Here is a 24,564-nt window from a genome sequence, read left to right as displayed (position 1 = left end):
CTGAAACAGGTTCTGTTGCAACAGTCTAGCAGCTCAGGGCATTATTTTGGGCATTGTTTGCCCACTCATCTGCCACGTGGCTGGCAGGTTCCAACCCACAGCCATCAGAAATTCCTGTGCCTTGCACAAGGGCTGCAGAAAAGAGGAAATGTGGTGGGCACATGGAAATGACCAACACACACTGTGTTGCTATAGCCCCAGCCATTCAAGGCTCTGCTGGGTTACAAACTTTTTCAAAAATATAATGTAAATCTACTTCAGATCCTCCTGTCAGCAATATTTCAACTTCTCTGGTCTCTCCCAATTGACTTCTAGGAATGGCTAGTGCCAGCAGATCAAAACTTCCCAAATGTTCTTTGCAAGGTAGGTACACTATAGGGCAAAATAATTGTATGAACGCTACAGTGTTAAATATATATAAATAAATGGAACATCCTGGGAAGCAGCCCAGAAATAGCAGCTGAAGAGGGGTGAGGTACAGTGACAGGAGAATACAATTCCCAGCAGCTAAGAGTGAGGTAACACTGATGTTTGGAGAAAGCAGGAACAGTAGGAAAACCATGGGCTGTGGCTCCTGAGCAGGAAGTGCTTGCTTCATATTTCCTTCTGTTGGCAGCTAAACTGCTCTCTTGAAGCTTCAGTTGTCTTTGTGCCTTTTCTAAGTTGAGTTTACACCTTAACAATAGCACCAACGAAGGGAGAACGTGTCATACATGAGCCAGGCAGGAAGTGCAAGACAAGGTTTTAATCATTAAAAGTTTATCAATATGCTCTTATATACACATAGTTATACACAGAGTGGTTCACGAGTCCCTCAACTTGGAGAGCTGTGCTGGTGAGGCCTTTGTCGGCTCACAGACACTGTTCCCATGGAAATGCCAGGATTTGGCCTCGGGGACTTTGCTGTCCTCAGCTGGGCACTGAGAGAAGCCCGTATTCATCTGCTGTATCCAGGATTTTACAGATGACTGGAGACTCCACCTGGAACAGAGAGACCAAACCATGAATTCAGCTCTGCAGGAATCTTGGGAAGAGTCACTGGGAGAAGGGGGCCACCTTAAACACAGACCAGAAGATGAACTCCAGTACCAGCCCTGACTTTAGGGCATGTCTGTACTTACCCCAAGGATGTATTGGCAAGAATGAGGCTCCAACATGTAAATGGTCACAGCATGAGGGGAGTCTGATTCTTTACATCTGAGAACAAGAGAAATTGGGGGGTTGGTAGGCAATAAGCACACAGCAACATGTATTTCACTGCTGTCTACAGCATTTCATTAAGTTAACAGAAACTGCCTTCTGAGCTTTATGACAACAACAGCAGGAGGAGGAAACAGACACAAAACATCACTTTGTAAAAGTCTACTTACTTCAATTTCACAGTCACCTGCCTTGGCTTGTCTGTCAAGTCACAAACATCTCCATTTCCATAGAAATGAGACACCATCCTGCCAGGAAAGATCAGAATGGAAGAGTTTGGAAGCATTAAACGCAATTTTTAAGCAGGCAGTAGAGTGGTGCAATCCAGCACCTCATCACTGGTCAAGTATTTAATATACCAACAAACAGTAACAAAAATACTATTCTACTGTACTACAGATTATTATACTATATATTATTCTATATAGCTATAGTAACATTATATAGCAATAGGTGGTATTGCAGTTACTGCAGGGGGAAAGAACTGCTCAGTGCTGAAAGATTTTTCTTTGTGCCATATACAAAGTGCTGAATTCCTCATATGTGATGTTGACTGGGGGGCAAACCTGAACATGCTTCTCTTGGCAGTTTATTTTATCTGTTCCTAAGCCAAATTTCCCAGGGCTGAGTTGGTACCTGACTGTCTGGGTGCCATCCTCTCTAAGGTAGAAGGTCCTGGCCGCATTCTTCCTCGACCACTCGATGTGCTCCTCCTTGCTCCATGTTCCCACCACCACTGAGGTCTTGCCACTCTCCTTATCCTAAAACAGGAAAAGCTGATCACTACATCTTATCCAGAGGATTGTATTTCCTTAACAGGAATGTTGTCACCGAGAATTTTAAACTTTCTGTGCTGACAAGCACTAACCCCCCCAAAAAACCACTACATTTAACCTGAGGCCTAAGGTGAAAAAAGCTTCCAAAATTAAATGATAAAACTAACATAATAGGTGTGCAATTTAAATAAAAGTGTGTAATATCACATAGTAAAAGATTTAAAGTTTAAAATTTGTAAAATAATAATATATATAAAACAAAATAAAAATTTTAAAACAAAAGTTTTTCCCCCTTTTCCACCCTCTTTATAAATCTAATTAATGAAATAAAAACTCCACTTTACAAACCACAAATAATTATTAAATTAAAAGTAAAAATAATTTAAGTATCATTTCTTAAACAATTTATCCTTAAAAAACCTTATAAAACTCCATTTTTAGCTTATTAACTTTAAATACTATAAAACTCACAGCTTCTAAAACTATAATATAAATAAAACCTAAAAATATCTAAATCAAAACCAAAAATACCACCTCACACATTTAATCCCAACCCTAACATAAAAACAAAAACAAAAAAAACAAAACAAAACAAAACAAAAACAACAACAACAACAACAACAACAAAAACAAAAAAAAAACAACAAAAAAACCACCACAATACAGGAACTTAAAGGAGCTACCAGAGCTCTCTGAACACACCTCATGGTACTGGTGGACGTATTTGCCATAGCAGAATTCATATTTCCACCAGCCAACACCCTGGGGAGAGGAGCAACCTCAGTGTGAAAATAACCAAACAGAAGCCCTGAAAGAAAAAGAACACCCCAAAACAAACCCATCTTTTATCCCCCCCAGACCCTACACCAGCTGCTTCAGCTGTAAGACTCCACATCTGTTAGTTAATCCAAGCTAATTCTGTTACCTTCTTTCATTTCACTGTCTGCTCAAACAAACTGAATTTCAACACAGAAGTTGAAAGTAACAATTAAACAAGTACATAAATTAGGATGTATCCACGTAACTTTATTCCACATGGCTCTGCTGCTCACCCCATGGAAGCAGTAGGAGCCACTGAGGAATTCCTTGATGAGCTGCTCATCAGTCAGTTTGGAGATGTGGGTTGTCCCCACTGTTAACAGCTGGTGGCTCCCAACAGCCACAGGCTTGTGGATGGAAGAGAATTTATCTTCTTTTGTTGAAGGCATTTCTTCCTGCAATTAAAGGATACAATTAAGTCCCCTACAAAATCTTTAAAGTTATATGAAGTTACTGAACACTGAAGCAGGTTGGCTGTTTTGGTCAATTTTAGCTGACAGGAAATTCCAGTCAAACCCTTCATATATTTGTGAACTGTAGGCTACAAAGGCTACCAAAAATTTAAATCAGTAGCCCACACTTGCTTTGTTTTCCTTCCAAATAGGGTGAGTTACAGATGGTTTCCACAAGCTTAAAGACCAATGGAAGACTGACATCATCTCACAAAACGTGTAAAAGATGGGAAGTAAATGAAACCAATCCTACCTCCTTAACCCTCCTAAAAGGCATCTTTAGCATTTCCTGCTGTTTCTCCAGCTGTTCCAGGTTGTGGGGTTTCAGTGGGGATCCTGGCAGGGACTGGCAGAAGATGTCATTCACAGGGGAAGCCCTGAACCTGTACAGCAAGGTAAGAACATGCCACTGTTACACCTTGAAGTACAGGAATCAGCTCAGTGCTCTGAGTTTCTGGATCTGCTGCTGCCCAGGTGGTGCAGGTGCTTCCCTGGATGAGATGCCAGCTGCACAGGGAAAGCCCCAGAGGCTAAGGCACTGCTTGGGGCTGTTTTGAGAGCATACAACAGGAAAAAAGAGCACTGAACTTGGAATTTGGGTTGAGATCCCTGTGATGTCACTGGGCAGCATTCCCAGGCTACCACCTCCACCTTTCCTTTTTTACCAAGGTGATGTAAGCGGGGAGGAATGATGATCCTGTGTGTTCATTTTCAGTGTTTCCTGCTGGTGGAAACCTTCCAAGAACCCTTCCAGGCCTTCCCTTTGGAAGGAGGCAACAGCTCCAGATTTTATCCTTATCAAGCAACAAAACAATTTCTGAGTGCACTTTCTATGTTTCTTTTCTACTGCTAAAGAGGCTTAAAAGGCTCATACAGTAAACAGGTAACAGTGACACAGACAAATGCAGCAGACAACAGAGTATGACCAAACCCATCCACATGAGGAAATTTACAGTGGATACCAAACATTAAAAATAGCAGCACTTAGCAACTTCAACTGCCAAATGTTTACAAAATGCAGGATTTTGCCTTCAGGCCTTGTGGCCTGTTTCAGATCACTGATTAAATACTCACTTGTTCCAACATCTGTGTAAATCCAGGAATCCTGCCCATTATCCCCCCTTGCCTGTGTGGCACATTCCCTTTGCACCCCTTGGAAGGTTGAAAGACTCAGGGGGTTCCCTCAGATACATGGTACAGTTCAGAGAAGGGCAGGAAACAAGAAGCCTACACCTAGTTTTTTGAAAGTAACATTGAAATTTTGAATTCTCCATATGGAAATGGCTTCTAGAGAGCTCCTCATGTTGGGAGAATCTATAATCAAGGTTAAGGTTATGGCAGGAAAAGATACTTTTGGTTTAATAAGACTTTTAAAGTGCACATACATGGTATCTGCATTGTTCAAATAACATGAAGATTCTTGAGATTCCCTCAAGAAATCACAAACTAGGAGGAGACAGAAGTGCTGTGGGCACTGTACCTGTATTTGGGGTGGTTGCATAGCAGTGGGGTCAGGATCACCACCTCGTACTCGCACGTGGTGACTTCTGCCACGGAGAGGATCTCGTGCTTGGCCTCGGGGTGGCAGATGTACATCACTGTGCTGGACCTGGGCAGGTTCTGCCTCAGGCTGCAGGGAGTGCCATTGCCCAGCTCCACGGGGTAGTAGGGTGTCATCTGCCCTTCAATGTTCTTTGTGGGGATCTGCATGAGGGAAAGGAATGGGTTGTAACCACAGGAGAGCTCCTGAGGCTCCCCTGAAACAAAAAATGTAATTCCTGTGTGCAGAGCCAGCATTGCCAGGTTAAAATCAGACCCTGTGTGGCTCTGTGTTTCTGAAACATCCAGACCTGGCCTGGGTCTGCCCAGGCTCACCACCTGCAGCAGCAGGCCCTAAAGAATCCCAAAAAACCCTGCAAAGTCACCCTGGCACCTGCACTACACCTCTCAGCATTCCCAGCCCAGGCTGCTCCTTATCCAGAGGATCCCATACCACCCCTAGCTGTGGCTAACAAAGTTAATGGTGTGTACAAAGTAAATATATACAAAGTAAATCCCACTGTGTCACACCTTCCAGTCCACTCTCTTCAGGTTTGTTCCTTCCTGTTTCATCCAGCACCCTCTTTAAGACTTTAATTCCCTAAAGAGGTAAAGTCTCTATCCTGGAAGCAGCTGGAGTTCCTGGCTTCCCAAAGTTCCTGGATGTTCCTGGATGCCCAAACCCACAAACTGACTCTTTTTTTGCCTGTATTGCTTGAACTACTGAAGGTTTTCAGTACTGAACAGACAGGGGTCTGTGCTAAAAGACAGGCGCTTTCTGGGATCAGGACACTCCAGAGATCCAGGACCTTTCTGGGGTCCAGACACTCCAGGGATCCAGGACCTTTCTGACCCTCACCTACTTTGGCTTTCAAGCCACATCACCCCATCCCAGGCCACTGACTCCTCCCAGAAACTGCTCCACCATGAGTGAAGACATTAATGAGATTAAAGAACCAACATGCCCTTTCCTGATAACAGATTCCAGGAAATCCTGACATGGCAAGTGCATCATAAATACTGCCCAAGAAAAAGGCAATAGAATACTGCATTTCCTCTCAAGCTGAAGGAAAAAAGCTGCACTGCAAAACACTTTGTTTTCTTGGCTTTCCAAGAGGCCACTGCCACCAGAACAGGCCACATTCTGCCCCAAAAATTACTTTCAAAATGCTCCTCAGGCCTAGGTATTGCTGCGATCACTACACAACCACCACCCTGGGCTATTCCAAAGGCCACAGGCACAAAAACTTCATTTCAGCCTGAAAATTAAGGGGAATTGGCAGTAAGGTCAAACCTGCTATCACTAATTCCAAACTCCAGCATGTTTCAGGCATTCCCATTGTTTTACTACAGAATCAGCAACTCAAGAGTTGAGCTTTGGGGCCTAAACAAATGGGGCAGTTCTCTAATGGGAAAGGGAAGCACAGAGTATTATGGGATGGGTCAGCAAGTCAGCTCCTTCTCTTAGGGATTTTGTGCTGTAGGGCTTTGTTAAGTATAAGTAATTTGAGTAGCAAGCCTAAATAAATTTTCTGAGCTGGGACTGATAATTAAAAGCAAGCAAAGTGCAGCTCAGAAACAGTTTCATTTCTTGGTATTCATTTTGGGAGGGAACTAATTACATCATCTTATCATTAGATTGGATATTAGGAAGAAATTCCTCCCTGTGAGGGTGGGGAGGCCCTGGTACAGGCTGCCCAGAGAAGCTGTGGCTGCTCCATCCCTGGGAAGTGTCCAAGGCCAGGCTGTATGAGGCTTGGAGTAACCTGGGATAGTGGAAGGTGTCCCTGCTCATGGCAGGTGGCACTGGATATCTCTGAGGTCCCCTCCAACACAAACCATTCTGGGATTCTATGATCATACAGAAATTGCCTCCACTAATGATGGCAGAAGTTAAAATATATGTTTTTCACTTGCCTCTTTTGCACCGTCTTTGGAATTTGCCTTCTCTTCTTGATCTAGGGAATAATTAAGAACGAGGTAAGTTTGTGCACTGGAAATAAAATGGAATTTCACAGAGAAGTTTTTTCTGGTTTGTGTATTTGCTGGTGCTTTATACACTGCCAAGAGCCACCTGCAGGTGCAAAAGAGGAAAGAAACAAAATAACCAGTGATCTGAGGCCCACAGCAAACAGAGCAAAATACACATCAGCTCATCACAAAACCACCTGGAGTTGGTAGGACAAACCAAACCCAGCCCTGACACCAAGGCAGGGCTGGAGAACACGTCACTGCAGCTGTTTGGGAAGGGTGGGAATTGGACAGGAAGCAAGCAGGTGCTTTGGAAGGAGCAGGAGCCGCCAGATAGGAAGCAGGGAAAGGACACAGGACACAATCTGCCACCCCAGCAGGAAGGGCAGAGGGACAACAGCCTGACAAACTCAGCTGTGGTGACCTAAGGTACCACCACAACACCCACAAATGGGTGGCTGGAATCAAACATTCTGTGTCCTGTGCAGCAGCAGAATGAGGCACCTCTGCACCCATTCCCCCTGAAAGGCCAAACAAGGCAGGTTCTGAAGCCCTGTTTCTTCCCAGGACTAAGAGCCCTAAGTCAGGGCTGCAGCCAAGGATCCAGAAGTGGGATGAACTGCACTAAATCCCCCCCAGGAGACTGCAGCATTCCAGGTAATCGCTTCTAGGAAAACAATTGCATCCACCTTTTACACACTAGAATGAAACAAACATCCCAACCTAGGAGGTATTTTTCTATCCTGTTTCTGTTCTTACCATCAACCCTGAATGAACACTTAAGTCTGTGGATTTGGAAGACTTCTCTGAACTAATTTACAGGCAAAAAATGCTCCAAAAATCAGTTATTCTAAAGTGCTCTTTGAGTTTGGGGCTCAGTGACCTCATTTCCACCCAAGTCCCACTCTAGGCACATTAATATTTCTGAGGATTTGTGCCAGGTTCCCTAAAAAAATGCTCTCAAAACTGGTCAGACAGGAATAATTAAACCCCAAAATTTTCATTAACATCAGCAGAACAAAATAATCTAAAACACACCTGGTTCTGACAACGAGTTCTTCATTATCATATTCCCCAGGTAGTATTCTTGGATGTTTATTTTCTATAGTCAAAACAAACACCAGTTACTGTTTTCCAAGCTTTCTCAGGGAATTCAAGCCTGCTGGAGGAGTTCAGCAGGAAGGTGCCAGTGGAGAAGGGGGCTGTGAGCAGCCTACCTGCCCTGTTTCCTTCTCCTCATGGTACTGACGGATGTGTTTCCCATGGCAGACCTCGTAAGTCCAGTAAGATTCAATCTTAGAAATAAAACACATTTTAAAAAATTATCTTTAGATGGAATTACACACCACAGAACCACCCAAATGTTGGCTTTTGCAGCAAAATGCTGGAGCAGCCTCAAAAACAAGAGTACAGCGAGTCATCTCAGTGTTGCTCAAACAAACACACCAGAGAAGATTTCCCTGAATTATACACAGATAAAAATGAAGGAATTAAAAAAAAAAATCCACACTAACTGCAACCATAGCAACCCATTTATCTTAATTCTGACATCCCTAATCACACACACATAATTTATGACTTAATATTGCTGAATTTTGTCAGCAATATTAAGGTACAAAGTTACAAAGACCTTGTTTCACACTGTATTAGTATCTCATTTACTACCCTAAACCTTGTCAGGGACTGGCCTGCAACCTTTTAATTGTCATTTAATGAACAAGACCGAAGTAACATACTCTATAGGAACAGCTGCTTTGCTTAAAGAGAGGCTCCAGCAGTTCCCCTGGAGTAGGACCCTTATAGTCCTTTTCTTCTTCCTGCAATAAAAGGATATTTCAGGATGTTAAAACCAACAGTGTAAAGACTCAGCTACAGTTTATATATTTACAGAATAACTCACCTCGTTGCCACTGGCTATCAATGGCAGGAGACACTTGTACTTCTCTTTATCCACAGTGGTCATGATGATGTAATTGTCCTCTTTGTAGAGGACGCCAGTGGTCGGCTGAGGAAACAACCAACCCATGGATCAGCCAGGCAGGGGCTTTTCAATGCTACTCATTAGAAATACTGAATTCCTGAGTTTTTCCTGGGACTTAGTTAGACCACGAGCCTGAAGTTTGGTGGTTAAAGGTTGGGAGTTGCTTGCTGCTGCCTTTGCTTTGGATCTTCTACTTCCAGTCATATCCCTGCTTCCCTCCATGTTCAAGATCTCCTCCAGATCCCTGATCATCTCCAGATCCCCACTCCCCTCCAGATCTCCGCTCCCCTCCAGAATTCCAGATCCCTGCTCCCCTCCAGATTCCTGATCCTCCCCGAACCCCTCCATGCTCCCCCATTTCAGACCTTTATTACAGCCCCCAGCCCCAGCCATGCCCCTTCACACCCAGCTCTCCTCACGCCGCTTTCAGCACAGAATCCCCCAGGATTATCTCCCGGCTGCCGGGCTCCCTCCGGCGGCGGACCAGCCCCACCCAAGCCCCCCTCAGAGTCCTTCCCCGGCCGTGCGGACCCCCCGGAACCGACCAGGCTGAGCTCGGTGCCGGGCCAGTTCACCCTGAACGGGATGTCGTCGCTGAGCTGCGGGAGCGCTCGGCCGCCCTCGGCCACCGCCGCCACGGCTGCCAGGAGCCCGCAGAGCAACGCTGGGGCCGGGCAGGGCGGCCGCAGCTCGCAGCCCCTCCGGGGGGCCGGGCAGGGCGGCCGCAGCCCGCAGCCCCTCATGCCGGCCGGCGGCTCCGCCGAGGCCGCGCCGCGCCGCCGCCACGTCGGCTTCCGGCAGCAGCGATCAACAACCGGGGCAGTGCCCGCCGCGGGCAGCGGCATCCGGGGCAGAGCCCGCCGCCGAGGTAAGGGGACGAGCGGGAGTCGGGCGAGAGACGGACCAGGGGGAGTGGAGAGGGAGGGAGTGAGAAAGTGAGGAGGGGACGAGTGAGGGAGTGAGGATATGAGAAGTGAGTAGTGAGGGAGTAAAGGTGTGAGGAGGGAGTGTGTGTACACACGGTGAGTGAGTGAGGAATTTTAATGAGGCGCGTGAGGGAATTGAGTGAGTGAGGGAGGGTTAAAATGGGAATGAGTGAGGGAGAAGTGTGAGTGAGGAATGTGAATGAGGGAATGAGTGAGGGAGGGGTAAAATGGGAGCGAGTAAGAGGAGGGGGAGAATGAAGGAATGAATGGGATGCGAGTAATTAACTTTGGCATTAGTGGCAGCACTGAGGGTAAAACATAACTGACAGGTATGAAGTTATGAGTGTAAAAGAGCACTTAAAGGGCTGCTCTGTGTGTTTCTTTATACACCTGTATATATGTTTGTGTGTCTGTACACCTGAGAACCCGAGGGGGCCAGCAGCCTTCACATCAGAGCAGATTTAGGCCAGTCCTATCTGATCCATGGGAAACAGATCACTGGAGGAAAGAAAAGACAGGAAATTAATTGGCCGTGCTACAGAGAATCCCCTTATTACAGAGCCTTGGAATTATTCTGGTTGGAAAATACCTTGGAGATCAGGGACCACCACCCTTGAGTCTGGCTTTCTCTCTCCCTCCTGCCTGTAATAACTTCTGCTAATAGTCATGGATGTGCCTGTTGTTTTCACAGACACTGAGAACAGATTTAGCAGCAGCTTTGTGTGTGTGGTTGTGTAGTGAAGCCTACAGTTCTAAAATCTGTATTTGCCCAAACAGAGCTTGAGTTTAACCAGTCAGAAAAAAAATGAAGCCTAAATGGTCTAAAATTTTTCAGGCAACAGATCTGGGGGGTTTTTGGCAGTGACTAAAGCTGGGGGCAGAGCAGTGGCTTTAATCCCACGCAGCAAGAACAAATGTATATATTTATATTTCCCATGCTTTAATTAATTCCTAACGTGCCACACTTTGCAGCAGCCCCTGTATGTTGTTATCATTCTCAGCCCCAGCAGCAATTTTACAGCAAGGCACAATGAACACACACTCTGATCTCCATCCTCACACAGACACACTTTAAACAACATTTCTGGAAATTTCCAACCCCATTAGTCACTGTAATGCTTTTTTATTGCACTGAAGTCGTACACACACACACACAGAGGAGGAACATGTATTATTGCAATGGTTTATGGATTTGGGAAGCAAGTGAACCAGCAGAGCCTTGGAGGCAATTTAAGACAGGGAATGTGGGGCTACACAGAATCACAGTATTTAAACAATTAGCAGGGAATCAGCCCTGATGGTTCAGGATCATTACTGAGCACAAGCATCCCTTGCCCTGTTCTAAGGAACAAGGATAAGTCTTTGAGGAAAGAACTTTTAAATCTAGAAAGAATTTTCAAGAAAGCAGAGAGTGCCATTGCACAATTTTACCTTTACAAATATAAATCAGGAAGATGTAAAGAACAGAAAGGGTCAAACTTTTTAGGGGAAAACCACACATTTTTTGCAATTACTGATGCAGAATCCAGGCTTCCAGGTTGCTATTAAACACTTAAAACATTCCCTGGATGGGAAAACAGGACCTTTGATATTAAGATATAAAAATATATTCAGTTAAAAGTTAGAAAAAAATAAAAGTTTTGATGAGCGAGACAAATCCATATTGGGACGGATACTCCATTGTGCCAGTGGAGTCCATCAGGAATCCTACCAGCCTAAAGTGGGGGCTTCCCAACCCTCTTGGCATGTCCATACACACCCCTAAAGTTACTGAAAAGAGAGGTTTTTCCTTAATTACCTCCTGGTAGTGAATCCCAAAACTCCAATCTATCGTTGGAGCTGGGATTTTTGAAGAGATGGGGCCACAACAGCACCTGAAGTAACAGAGATGAGAGTTTCTCTTTCTTGCTGTGTTGTGACTTCAAGTCATGCTCTTAGTTAATCTTAATATGTTGGGGCTATTCTTTATATTAGAATTTAAAATTAAAATGAGGCATTGATAGCTTATGGCTTGTTTGAGTCAGAGTGCCCAGAGCTTTGCTTTTTCAGGGCTTGACATCAGCAGCCAAGGGAAGGAATTAATTCCTTTGCAATAAAATGTTTTATCCTCTGCAGTTCAAGGATAAATAAACATAGAAAGGGTGAGCCTAACTCCATTTCAGAGGAGTTGAATTTTGATTAAAATGTTCTATACTACACAATTTAGGCCAACCACTTTAAATTCCTGCCTTGTGGTCTGGAATCAGAACTTAAATCACTTAAATCTGTGGAACTTATCTCTCCATGCTGATTTTGACCTCAAAAATATTCTAAAGATTTCTTTTAAACCTAAAATAACAATAAAACACAAAAAGAAGTTTAAGTGGTTGTCTTGAAACATAGCCTTTGGATGAAAAGCTAAGATACCAAATTCAAACGTAGAACACTCTCCTTGCTGGCTTTTCTCTGGACTCCTGAAAGAAACCATTTTGGCAGTTTTGCTTTAAGTGACTAACTCCTATTCTGAATGCAGCATTGATTAAAATACACAGTATTAATCAGAGGAACGTTCCCCCCATGGTCACACCCCCATGACCAACAAAACCTCCTCCCAAGGCAGAGCCAGCTTGTCAGGTACTTTATAGACAGTTGAGGTTCTGGTGCTTGCTCAAGAGCTCCTTGACCAGTGTCTCTAGGGAGAAGAGGTGCTCATCCACATCCTCTGGCACAAGATTCCTGATGGAATTGGCCAGTTCAAAGAGGTATTCTGTGTTCCTGCCGCTAGGCCCAGCAGCGCCCAGGATCTGGTGCGCAATGTCCTCAAGCGGCGCGGGGCCCAGGTAGTTTGGGTTGTCACAAGTACCGATGTACAGCAGCACGTCAAAGGGCTGCAACGATGTGTCCTTGGGGTAGAAGATGACCGTGGTGGTCCTGTAGCCTCCCTTCTCCCGGAAATCCAGGTAGGCCTTCACTTCTCCTTCCTTCCCAGCTGGGAGTCTGTAGGCGACGCCCCACACGCAGCCCTGGCCGGGGAGAATTGATTAAAAGGATGCTCAGGAATTATTGTGTTCAGGCAAAACCTAGTTTTTCTGTCCTCCTGCTGTGTTTTGCACAGTTTGTGAGACTCCCATAATAAAAGGGACAATCATCAGTGAAAACACTGATCACGCAAATATTTCTGCTAATGCTGAGGTTTTTCTAACAGCGCAATTTCTTGTTTTGTTAGTATTTGGAGTGGCAAATAGCCACTTTGGTAGTGACCAAATCCCACACAGCAAGAACAAATGTATATATTTATATTTGCCATGTTTTTATTAATTCCTAACGTGCCACGGTTACAGGCCACTAAGGACACAGAGTTTCTCCTTCACTTTGTAAAATTTATGTCTGAAAATGACAGATGTAAATAATGCTGAATTTGAAGGAATTTTGATCAGGTCCCTTCTGTTTAGTGACAGTTTTGCAAGGACCTGAGGGTCACCTACACCTGTTACACACCTGAGCTGGTGTAGTGTGCTGAGATACCTTCACAATCTGGTTAAACCTTGTGAAGCTGAAATTAAAGCAATTACATTTTTCATTCAATGTTGATATCAAATCATGTACATTTGATGTATTTTTATATCAAATTCTGCATCTCACAAGTGGATAGCCAAAGTGACTGTTCCAGAATATACTTTAAAATATCCCTGTGGTAATAACAGACCCAAACTGCTTCCAGTTTATATTGATTATCTGAAACTATCAGGAGCTATTGGTGTAACTCTGGGAAACACTGAGAGAACTTTTCCCTAAAGATAATTGTAGAAAAGCAAAAATTAATGAGTGGAAATGCAATGGGACATTCTGTACAGCAGTACTGTACCTCAGCATCTTCAACCAGGGTCACAACTCTTCCAGGCTAAAATTTAAAAGAAGAAATCATCATTCAGTCAGAGGCTTTTGCCCTAAATCATGAGCAAAACCAAACCAAACCAAGAAAATAACCAAGGAACAGAAATTAAATTCTCAGAGAACTAATCCAGCACAATTCCAGTAATGTCCAGATGCAGCATAAGTATTTTTTGAGAGTAGCTTTTGATGTGCAGTAGATAAAATAAAAAACGTGTTAAATTCTGGGTGGACAGTGCTTGTGACACAAAAAGTAAAGGCAGTTTGAATGTTCTTGCTTTACATGTGCTGTCCAGACTCAATTCTAGTGCAAATTCTAGTTCAATTCTAATTCCAGTTCAAAACAGTGACAATTAATTAATAATCCAGTAACAGTGATAATTAAGAGTTTCATTGATGTAAAACTATCCTCAAGGAGCCCTTGGAGCCTCACTGGATGGAGGGAGGATACCTTGCAAATGGCTTGTTTTCCCCAGCAAGTTAAATCCTTGTAGGAAAAAGTAAGAAGCCAGTTTGTAAATTCTGGAAATAAAATAGTTGAAGTTTGTTGTATAAAACTTTTAAAACATAAAACTACATCTGCAGATTAAAATTGCTGCTTTTGGCATCAAGTTAGTTCTCTCCCAGCATGAACCATTTATTCCTGATCTGAGTGATAAAATATGGCAACAAAGCTATGTGAACACGAAATGACTCCTATTTCCTGAGGAGAAACGAGTCTGTTCCCATGATACACCAAAGATAACCTCGGTGTTCCTTTTGGAATAGTTTTTTTTTCCACAGCCATTGATAGTTCTCTGACTTGTGCACTTGCAATGGGCCACAAAGATTTTTGTGAATTATGGATTAAAGAGACATTCTGTGGTGGAAATCAATTTTCTTGTCCTTGCTAGGAATGTCTGTAACTGTAGCCTAAATTCATTAAATTTTATTTAAATATAATTTGATTTAATGTTAAGGCCAGTACTGAGGAGAAGTTCATGAAGGATCTGTTTGCCTAAGGAAGGGCAGGATATTTAGTTAATTGCTTTGCAGAGTCCTTGTCTTGCCTGGAACTATCCATAACAAACATTAAGAAACAAATCACTAAATACTTACCAATCAGAGGAATTAATTACTGTTTGTACTACTGGGAATAATCTTATGAAAATATTTTAGAAATACAGCTAACATGCAGTTTGCTGTATATTTGTAAGAACTGTTTTTTCTTCGTTGCTGTTCTTTAACCTGTGTCAGTGGTGGCTCAAGGTGTGTTATCTTTGAGCTCTGTGCAAGTTATTTTATGGTGTTTGAGGTTCTAAGAGTGTCATTTACATATGGATGAAACTTTCCACAAGGCAAGCTGTATTCTTTCAAATAATCCCGATGCTTTTTCTCTTTTAAAGCACTTTTACAGCGTAGTTACCTGGGTGCAGGTTATACCGTATCATTAATTACCTCCTTGTCCTAATAACACATGATATTGGGAATGCACACGTGGACTTTTATCTTATTTTTCCTAGCTGTTTTTTTTTTTCCCTCCTTTTCCGAACTGTGAAGAATTTTAGAACTTCAAGTATTTCCTAATCCATGAATTTTCATCTGAGAGCAGGGGGTGTGGGGGGGATGTACTTAGATCGATAATTCTGGCTTTTCTTATTCCCTGTGCACACCCGCCCGTCACCGACGGTTTTTGACGCCCCATAAATGTCAAATGCGGGCATTTCCGAGCCCTGTTTAAAGCTCGTGGCGTTGTCCTCGGGTTTCTCGAAGCCCCAGCGGGCGGCTCCGGCTCCGGCTCCGGGGCAGGGGCAAGGCCCATGCCCGACACAGCAGCCGAGCTCCCCCCAGTCACGGCTCACCTTGCCCGGTACCCCGCGGTGGTCGGTGCTGCCCTGCCAGAAGCGCCGGCTGTAGCCGCGGATGCGTCCCACCAGCTTCTCCTGATAGGGGAAATCCACCTTCCAGATGAGGGAGCCGTAGCCGAACACCCACATGGCGACCCGGCCCGGCGGGGCCTGCGCAGAGCCGCAGGGAGGCTGCGGAGCCTCGCGGGGGCCGGCTCTGCCGGGGAGCCGTTCATTGGCCCAACCTTACAAACGCCCCAAATCCACAAACCACTTCCCTCCCCCCCCACCCCAAGTCCTGCAGACATCCCCCTAGCAATCGCCTCGCCCCAAACCCCAGAGTGGACCACCCAGTAACCCCATAAACGACCATCTGTCTCTCTGATGCCCTGGGTTTTGGCTTTTATATTTTTCAGAATCTCTGCTGCTTAGTGTGTAACTCTGAAATTTCATGTTAGGTGATAGTAAGTTGTCTTCAGAGGGTAGTTAGACAAAACAATTCCCTTTTAGTTAGAGAATTAAGGACAGTTGGTACCCAAAAAGCAGAAACCACAGCAAGGGAAAGGGGGTAAAACGGGGGTTAAGACCTTCATAGCCTGGGGCTAATTGACACCAATATGTAGATGAATCCAAATTTATAAAAGTGTAAAAACTTGTGACTGGGATCCATCTTGATTTGATTTGTGTGTAGCCTTGATTGGGCTCTTGCACTCCCCAAGGTGTATCCTTTCAGTAAATACCTATTTTATTCCTTTTGTTCTCTCTAGTCTCTGTTCCAAGTCAGCCTTTTCAGGCAACAGTTCCTCCAACTCGACTCCCTCTTAAATCCCCAGCCACCTCCCCAAACACCTTCCAAACACCCACCTCCAGAACAACCATCCACAACCATCTCCCCCCAGAATCCACAAATGACCTGCCCCAACCCACCCCATGCAATCACTTCTCCCTAGCCCCTCAAACCACCATCAAACTGTACAAACTGTTATAAATACATAAGATCACCTTTTTGCAAATATTAAGATAAATACTATGTGTATGATGTTAAAATACCTTTGTTGTAAAAAGATAGTTTTTTATTTCTGCTATTAACAAAGCTTAAACATGGTAGTGGGATAGCTAATATATAATTATGCTTGTAATTGAACTGCCTGTTGAGTTCAAATAACATCCAATAAACATGTAATATAAACCCTGTTAATAATATGACAATTATCAATACCTGCTGTCTAAAAAATTTATTAATCAAAGCCCAAACTAAAAGTAATAATAAAAATAGACTAAAAACATTCATGCTCTAAAAAGGCTGGCCCAAAAACTGGCCATGCTAAACAGTTTCTAAAATATGTAAACTAGTTTACAAAAAAGTTTAAATGTGCATAATAGTTTATAAATATACAACAGACTAATGTAATTTAAAAAATATTTTAAAAGTAACTCCAAGATTGTAAGTGTGGTCTTGGCTACATGCCAAGAATCCAGCCATTATTTTTCTCCTATTGTCTTTTATTAAACTTCTGAAAATTTTACTAAAAAAGTAAACCTCGTTTTTAACAAAACCATACCAAATCCTCTGCCAAACAAGCCAAACCCCACTCTATATAATATCTGTATTGTACCAACACACATATCTCTCTTTGGCTTTTTCCCCCTCCACTCCTTCCCTCCTCCTGCAGAGTTCCATGCCAGGGATGGATTTCACAGAAGCCTATTCTGACCGATGCTCGGCTGTGGGCCTTGCATCCAGAGAAGGAAAACTTGAAATCCTGAGGGAATTGATAAATCGAGGGTACAGCATCGATGTCCCAGATAACAGGAGGTGGTTGCCCATCCACGAAGCGGCAGCACACAATTCCAGTGAGTGCCTGAAGCTGCTTATTGATACAGGTAAGGAAAACCTTATGGGAAATAGTGTGGTTTTTCTGCTAAATTACCCTGTCATAGAAAATATTAGTTACATAAATTTATCCTGTCCTTGTTTTGGGGTGTCAGGAAAATTAATCTACAAACACCAGAGGTTTATGTCCAAAAAGGAGACAGAGGAGTCCTTTTTGCTTTATTCGAATAAAGGGGAGGCCATGGGGCTTTCCCCTGGGGTCTCTCAAATTTCTGGAGGACGCAGCCTCCTTTTTATCCTGTTTTCCCATCCACATTTCCCTCTCTTTTTTCCCCACAGGCTGAGGTACTTAAGAAGTACTGACTTACTGGAATGCCTGATACCTAGGATTCCCCTCTGAAGTGTAACCCTCCCTTTTAATTTTTAATTCTTATAGAATTAATGGTTTTTCCCCATTGCTTCCTTGATATTTCAGTTTTATTTATCAGCAAACCTACAGTTTGTTTGTAAAAGCAAATACCTTTTTCTATTCTTCCATCAGTGGAATCCATCCCATTGTTTCTTTAATCTCTTGGTGCTACTCTTATCTACCAGCAGATCCACAGCTCGTTTGTAAAGACAATTCTGACATTCCTTGACGTTCCTCTCAGGAGTTTTCTGTGGGGTTTGCCAACTGTGGTAGAGAGAAGTTGATAATTGAGGTGATAACAGCACATTCATGGGTGTTCCATATACATATATATATATATATATATATATATATATATATATATATATATACATATGCACATACACGTATATATCTCAAATAACTCTGTTATTTTTCTTAAAATTATTGTATTTTATTATTCTGTGCCGAATACCCCTTTCCCCCCCCCCCCATTATGCTCCTCTGCAGCCCCAGATGAGGACTACATCCACTCCAGAACGTTCGAGGGGCTGTGTGCTCTGCACCTCTCGGCCCGTCATGGCTCTGTGGAATGTCTCCGGCTTCTCCTGGAAGCTGGGGCTGACCTCGACAACGTCACCACGGAATCTGCCACCACCCCGCTCTTCCTAGGTGACACAAACTTCCCTCCAATCACAGTTTGAACTCACCAGTTAAAACTCAAGTTTCTCCGAGTTTAAACTCACCAGAGTTTCTTCCTTGCCTGCCATGTCGCATCTTTTTGTAGCCCTGAATACCAGGCTTTAGACTCCAAGATGGAGCGGGTGTGGAAATAACCTTTCGTTTATGGGTAAATCTGCTTCAGACAGTGTTTTAAAACAAAATTATAGAAGCAAGCTGGTTTTCTGCATCAAGCACAGAAAAACTTGAGGAGGTCCAGGATTATGTCTGTATGAGGCTACTTCAAAGCCTTTTTGATTTTTATAATTCCTCCCTAATTCTTACATAAAAAGACTTGGTTTTGACGTTCCTGGTTTGGCAATTAAGGTCCATTATTTTAGCATTTTTTCTACAATTTATATTTGACCTAATTGAATGCTTAAAACTTCTGTTACTGTGCATCCTGAGGGTCTAAATCATCTGATTCAATACATTTATTGATTTGCTTGCCTCTGTACCCAGACATCATGGGTGCCATGTTGCCTTTGTTTCGAAGTCTTTTCCAAGTCTGGGGGTATCTTGGCATCATTTCCATTTTCCAACACTGTTTTGGGTATCTAAATATAAAAGGCAAATAAGAATATAACGGGCAAGTTTAAAGGAATTATGATTATTGTTTCAGGAAGTTGGCAGTGAGGCCTTTGGAGCTTTTAGTTCCAATTACTTAAATTATTTCTTTTTAAAATTCTTCAATAAGATTATTATTATTATTATTATTATTATTATTATTATTATTATTATTATTATTATTATTATTACTGTTCCATGGAAGCTGTTGAAAATAGACACCCAGAGGTTGTCAAGTTTCTGCTCCAACACGGAGCAAATGTTGAAGGTTCTCATTCGTGGTCTGGATGGAATTCTTTGCACCAAGCTTCTTTTCAGGTAACCTGTGAGCATGTTGTGTAATTTCCGTGTAACTGGTGTATTCTGGGGGATAATTGTTTATTTAATAATTACTGCCTTTTTGTCAGGTAATTTTTTCTTAACCTACCCTAGCAGTCATAAGCTTGTACTTAAAAATATGTTTGCTTAATGGTTCTAACACACAAACAAATTTATCATGTAAATAAGCTAAAGTGATCAATTTAAACTTGCCTGATTTCTTTTGCCACTATTTTTAAATGCATCTTCAGAATATTGAATATATTGTGGGTTTTATTATTTCTGGAGGACATGGGGGAAAACAGGTTATGCTATTCCCTTGCTTTCCTGCTGGTTTAAGAATAAGAACATTTATTTCAGGGTTCCACTGAGATAATGCAAATGCTCCTGGAGAAAGGTGCCAGCAAGGACTGTCGGGATGACTTTGGAATTACCCCCCTGTTTGTGGCTGCTCAGTATGGCCAGCTGGAGAGTCTGCAGCTGCTTTTGTCCCATGGTAACCATGACCCTTCATTTCCCTTGTTACACTTCCATCAGCTGCCACTAAATGCAGTTTTAGCTCTCCTCTTGCAGGTCGAATGTTAGAGGTTTGAACTTGCTGAGTTTGAAGCCACCCTGTGAAAAATAATGACTGACGGACATGGCTTTGTTTTGTGTCAGGTGCAGATGTCAACTGCCAGGCCAAGGACAGGGCCACCTCCCTGCTGATTGCTGCACAGGAGGGACACCTGGACTGTGTGAAGCTGCTGCTGACTGCAGGGGCAGACCCAAACCTCTACTGCAATGAGGATAACTGGCAGTTACCCATTCATGCAGCAGCTGAGATGGGCCATGCAAAGTAGGTGCTTGCAGAAGGTCCTGGACACACAAGTCTGATTCCCAAAGGAGGAAGTTCAGCCCTAAAAGGGAAAAATATTGAATGTTCAAACTGATCTGTAATTCAGAAATTCTGATTATTTTCATATTTTAAATGTCTCTTAATAGTTTCTTCCACACTGACAGGGAGTAGGTTTAGGTGAAATATTAGGGGAAACTGCTTCCCTGTGAGGGTGGGGAGGCCCTGGCACATATTTTCCAGAGAAGCTGTGGCTGCTCCATTTGTAGAAGTGTTCCAGGCTGGGTTGGATGGGGCTTGGAGCAACATGGGATAGTGGAAGTGTCCTTACCGATGGCAGGGGGCAGAACTGATCACCTTTAAGGTCCCTTCCAACCCAAACCACTTTGTGATTGTATGATTTTTAATTCAGCAACTCACATGGGTTTGATCCATACCCTAATGAATTTAGAGGGTTTTCCACAGTGCTGAAGCAGATATCAATTCACTCCATGGCCATATACTTTTCCATTTAAAAATGCAAATAACTGTATTGTATGTTATACATTACTTGAACAGCTGCTAATTAGAATTCTCTATTAAGCAGCAGAAGTAATTACATACAAATACTGAATTAGCTGGACCAACCAGAAAAATCAAATCCACAAAACAGTTTCTTTAGTCTTTCCAGAGATGCATTTGTAGCTTTGCCCAATTTCAGAGATACAAGCCAGTTCCACAGCAGAGAGCCAAGAGTGGAATAAAGTTTTGGGAGTAGGCCATTGGGGAGAAGGATCTCTCAGGAACTCCATGATTCACACATGGACAGCTCTTAAATATATAAATGATGATGCATCACTGGCAACTCTTATGCAGCACCAGTAAGTTCCAGCAGCAAAGGAACTGGTGTTTGTTACTAATGTGATGTGGCCTGGAGTGTGAGCTGTAAACAGAATGATTTATCTGTTTCACAGAACTAAGAATTCATTTCATTTGCCACTCACACTTCCAGTTTGCTTCCAAACTTCCTTGAAGTCGGGATTTAATGTGCAGTGGTGTTCTGTTGCTGTAAAAAGAATTGTTGGGCAATAAGAAGTGGCTGTCCCTGGTTTGCTTTAACATACTTCTTTCCAGCCCAAATCCATCCCAAAGCATGATGTTTGCCAGGAGTCCATGTATAGAATGACAAAACTGCAAATCCAAGAGTGTAAAAACACAATTTTCTTCCAAAGCTGCAATGGCCCTGTGAAAAAATTACCATGTGTTTAAGATTAATCATTGCATAAGATCAGAACAGAGTGCTTTTAAATACTGACAGGATACTGGAGCTGCTGATTCCAGTCACTGACCGGGTTTGTGACAAGGGCGAGGGCAAAGTGAGCCCGGTGTACTCAGCGCTGTACGGCGGGGACGGGGAGTGCCTGGAAATGCTGCTCAAACAGGGCTTCAGCCCAGATGCTCAGGAGTGCCTGGACTTCAACTGTAGGTCCCCCATGTGCATGGTCTTCCAAAAGCAGTAAGGAAACCTCTCCTATTTTTAAGTTATTCATAATCATATTTGCTTTAATCAACATTAAATGTGTAGTTTCCCACCTTCCTCCCTCGTCTGCTGTCTATCATCTAATATTCTACCAGAATTCCAGTATGTTCCCCCTTTGCAGACACTCCTCATTAATACTCCTCATAGGGAATATTTATGTGAAGTCCTGGAGTGTGACTCGTGCTACACTGAGGGAAACCTCTTAAAAAATGGCTTTTGAATCCTCTCAGATTTTAACAGATGATTTCTTTGTACATGGATTGAAATTTATTTATGGCATAGATGCTGCCATTTAAATTAGTGAGGTTTGTTGGTTGTGAGTTTAGTTTGTGGCCTGCACCTGGGAAGTTGCCTTTAAAAATCCTTGGACACCATTTTTCCCTTTCTGTCGTGGTGTTGCTTTATAATAATAAATAATTCAGGAAGGGATGCTGAGCAGGTGATTGCTCTGTGAATGAGGCAAGGAACACATGTCACCACTTCTATGGAGTGATCACTAAAAGGCAGCACCAGTCATAGTGTCAGTCCTTATCCTATTACCTTGTTGGGGTGGGTGATGATAAAAGGATTTTAATAAAAGCATTTTAAAATGTTTTATTGCAGATATGTAAAAAGTGGTAGGTGCTTTTTGAGGGAAAGCTCATGGGATGCCCTGTTCCTTCTCCTGCTCACAGGTATTATCAGTTCATCGATGTTCTCCTGAAATATGGGATCACCCTGCATGGAATTAACTTGGCACACTGCCTGTGCCATAAGAAGTTTGCTCTGTTCCGGCGCTTCCTGAGGCTGGGCTGTTCCCTCCCCTCGGGGGAAGAATTAAAAGACTTCATCCACTACAGCAGCATGGTGCAGAAGGAATACAAGGAATGGCTCCCCTGCCTGCTCCTGGCTGGCTTCAACCCCGTGAATTTGATGTGCAGGTTCTGGTAAGCAGGGAGCCTTGTCCCTATTTACTTAAACATCCCATGCTGGTGAGCAAAGCGGCTGCTGAACGAGTGCTTTCACAGGATGGCCCTTGATAATCAGTAGCCACCATCAGGAACAGGAGGGGTTGTGGAAAGTCTGAAATAAATAATTCACACGTCACCTCTGGAGGCAGTGAAACAGTTTTATTTAGGAAGAAAACCAGACTAGGAATAGCCTTCCTCTAGGGTAGCAATAAAGCACCACTTCCCAAATTTATATCGAACATCTCTAATTAACCTTCAAATTCTGCTGCAAACTGTATGTGTAATACTTTAATGCAGCTATGGTAAGAAGAAATTCTAATGGGAGAAATAGGTCAGGAGGGATGGGAAGCAAATAGGAAGTGAAGCTGGGCCGAGGCTGGGAGGAGAGGAAACGGATGCAGTTTGAGACTGTTTTGTTTAACACAATGTGGCAAAATTTCCGGTCAGATATTATTATTATTATTATTATTATTATTATTATTATTATTATTATTATTATTATTATTAATAATAATAATAATAATAATAATAATAATAATAATAATAATAATAATAATAAAGTTTTTTTCCATATATAAATAACGGCCTGGTGGTGTTTTGTATTTAATTGGGCAGTTCAGGATTAAACTTAGAGTTATGAAATATTTGTATTTTCTGCAGTCTGTAGTAAGCACACTGCAAGTTTGCCACCTGGTGACTGAACAAATCTCATTGTCCTTGTGTACCACATGTGATGCTTTGTGGTCTTTTATTTTGTAATCTGCAAATACATTTAAAAGGTATTTTATGGGAGTCTTTGTTACACAGGATTTTCTCCATGAGTGAGGATGTCCTTAATTTCGTCCTGGAGTTCATGAATTGGAGCAGACTTCCTCCAGTTGTGGAGCAACACTTTTCCCAATACAAGGAGAAGTTCACTTGGAATTCCAAGAGCCATTTTGGTAAGGAATACAGGCAGGAAAATAATGTCTCCATGTATCCAGCTTCCAGGCTGCATGTGGGGAGCTTTAGGAAAAGATGACAATATGATTTAGTTATGGTTTCTTTTTCTAATTTGATTCGTATTTCCAGTGAAGCATCTGTCCTGTTTTGTAAACACTGGGCAGTAATTAAATACAAACCATAAAAATCAAACATAATCAAGATGTGACCAGCCAAAAAGATTCAATTGGTTGTGCAGGAATTTTTCATAGTTCAGCCTTCAGAAAAGCAGGTCATGTATAATGTGACTGAAAAAGTGCACTTAGGTGTCTTTGTTAATTATTCCTTTCAAAGAAAATTCTTCTTTAAAAGCGTCTGTAATAATGTCAAAGTTGTCCAAGTTATAATGTCATTTAGTAATGCTACCTTTAGAATGTTTGAAGCTAATGAGGATGTTTTTAGAGTTTAAAAAAAAATAAAAATAATTATTTGGGGAAATGGAGATTAACTTCTTCCTTTATTTCCTTTTTTATTAGTAAATATATTTGTGCAGTAAGTGTTGCTGTGTTTGACTTGTGGTTCCATTTTCCAGCCTTCCTCCCTCCCCTATCCCACCTGTGCCGCCTGGAGATCCGATCCCTGCTGGGGAGCGAGCAGCTGCGCTCAGAGCGCGCCATACGGGAATTGCCGCTGCCAGCCTGCCTGCAGGACTACCTGCTCTACCTGGATGTGCTGCGAGCCAGCTCTATCCCAGACCTACAGGATTCCCTGGAGCAGGGACAGCAGGGAGCTCCTTGCAGTTACCCCGTGGCTGAGGGTTTGGAAAAGGGACACCAGTAACACCAATGCTCCATGCCTGGACTCTGCAGTTGCAGGTTTTGTAATGGGAATCAGGAGACACAGGAGGAGCGCTGCCATAAATGTTTGTTGTAATCATTCTTTTCACACTGTAGGTTTATACTACATCTAGAAGTTTCCTATGAGTTCTATGATTTACTTGTTTAAAATCTGTTGTAGCTTTCCAAGTGAACATTTTCTTTTCCAACTCTTGGGGAGTAAAATGAGCTTGTTCAGTGAACACAGATTACAGAGTAGTCACAATCTGTCAGATGACACTTTATTCCAAATAAAGCATTTACCAAATGAAACCAT

General features: G+C 42.7%; 3 protein-coding genes across 8 annotated transcripts; 1 reads left to right on the top strand and 2 right to left on the bottom strand.

Moving 5' to 3' along the window:
* Positions 1–730: 730 nt before the first annotated feature.
* Positions 731–9,583, bottom strand: ERLEC1 (endoplasmic reticulum lectin 1). Of its 5 annotated transcripts, none has more exons than XM_062490574.1 (14): positions 9,284–9,583; positions 8,658–8,762; positions 8,494–8,574; positions 7,975–8,052; positions 7,796–7,859; positions 6,704–6,744; positions 4,728–4,951; positions 3,501–3,630; positions 3,029–3,190; positions 2,679–2,738; positions 1,837–1,961; positions 1,371–1,448; positions 1,122–1,197; positions 731–981 (listed from the first exon to the last, which is right to left on the bottom strand). In XM_062490574.1, the coding sequence occupies exons 1-14, from the start codon at positions 9,581–9,583 to the stop codon at positions 910–912; spliced, it is 1,596 nt and encodes a 531-aa protein (XP_062346558.1). In that variant the 3' UTR covers positions 731–909. The 5 variants fall into 5 exon arrangements, with proteins under 5 accessions (XP_062346558.1, XP_062346559.1, XP_062346560.1 ...); XM_062490575.1 differs by having other exon boundaries at positions 3,002–3,190; positions 9,284–9,573; XM_062490576.1 differs by having other exon boundaries at positions 6,704–6,738; positions 9,284–9,573.
* ASB3 (ankyrin repeat and SOCS box containing 3) lies at positions 9,475–24,557 on the top strand. Of its 2 annotated transcripts, XM_062490572.1 has the most exons (10): positions 9,475–9,606; positions 17,034–17,244; positions 18,093–18,254; positions 19,075–19,187; positions 19,548–19,683; positions 19,848–20,025; positions 21,320–21,517; positions 22,216–22,467; positions 23,299–23,432; positions 24,005–24,557. In XM_062490572.1, the coding sequence occupies exons 2-10, from the start codon at positions 17,040–17,042 to the stop codon at positions 24,250–24,252; spliced, it is 1,626 nt and encodes a 541-aa protein (XP_062346556.1). In that variant the 5' UTR covers positions 9,475–9,606; positions 17,034–17,039; the 3' UTR covers positions 24,253–24,557. The 2 variants fall into 2 exon arrangements, with proteins under 2 accessions (XP_062346556.1, XP_062346557.1); XM_062490573.1 differs by lacking the exon at positions 18,093–18,254.
* Positions 10,768–15,521, bottom strand: CHAC2 (ChaC glutathione specific gamma-glutamylcyclotransferase 2). The gene is made up of 3 exons (XM_062490571.1): positions 15,376–15,521; positions 13,509–13,544; positions 10,768–12,666 (listed from the first exon to the last, which is right to left on the bottom strand). Exons 1-3 carry the CDS (start codon positions 15,508–15,510, stop codon positions 12,283–12,285), a joined length of 555 nt encoding a protein of 184 aa, XP_062346555.1. The 5' UTR covers positions 15,511–15,521; the 3' UTR covers positions 10,768–12,282.
* Positions 24,558–24,564: the final 7 nt, after the last annotated feature.

The sequence above is a fragment of the Cinclus cinclus genome, chromosome 3, assembly GCF_963662255.1.
Source record: "Cinclus cinclus chromosome 3, bCinCin1.1, whole genome shotgun sequence".
In the NCBI taxonomy this organism is placed as follows: domain Eukaryota; kingdom Metazoa; phylum Chordata; class Aves; order Passeriformes; family Cinclidae; genus Cinclus; species Cinclus cinclus.
This window is presented reverse-complemented; position numbering and strand designations above follow the sequence as displayed.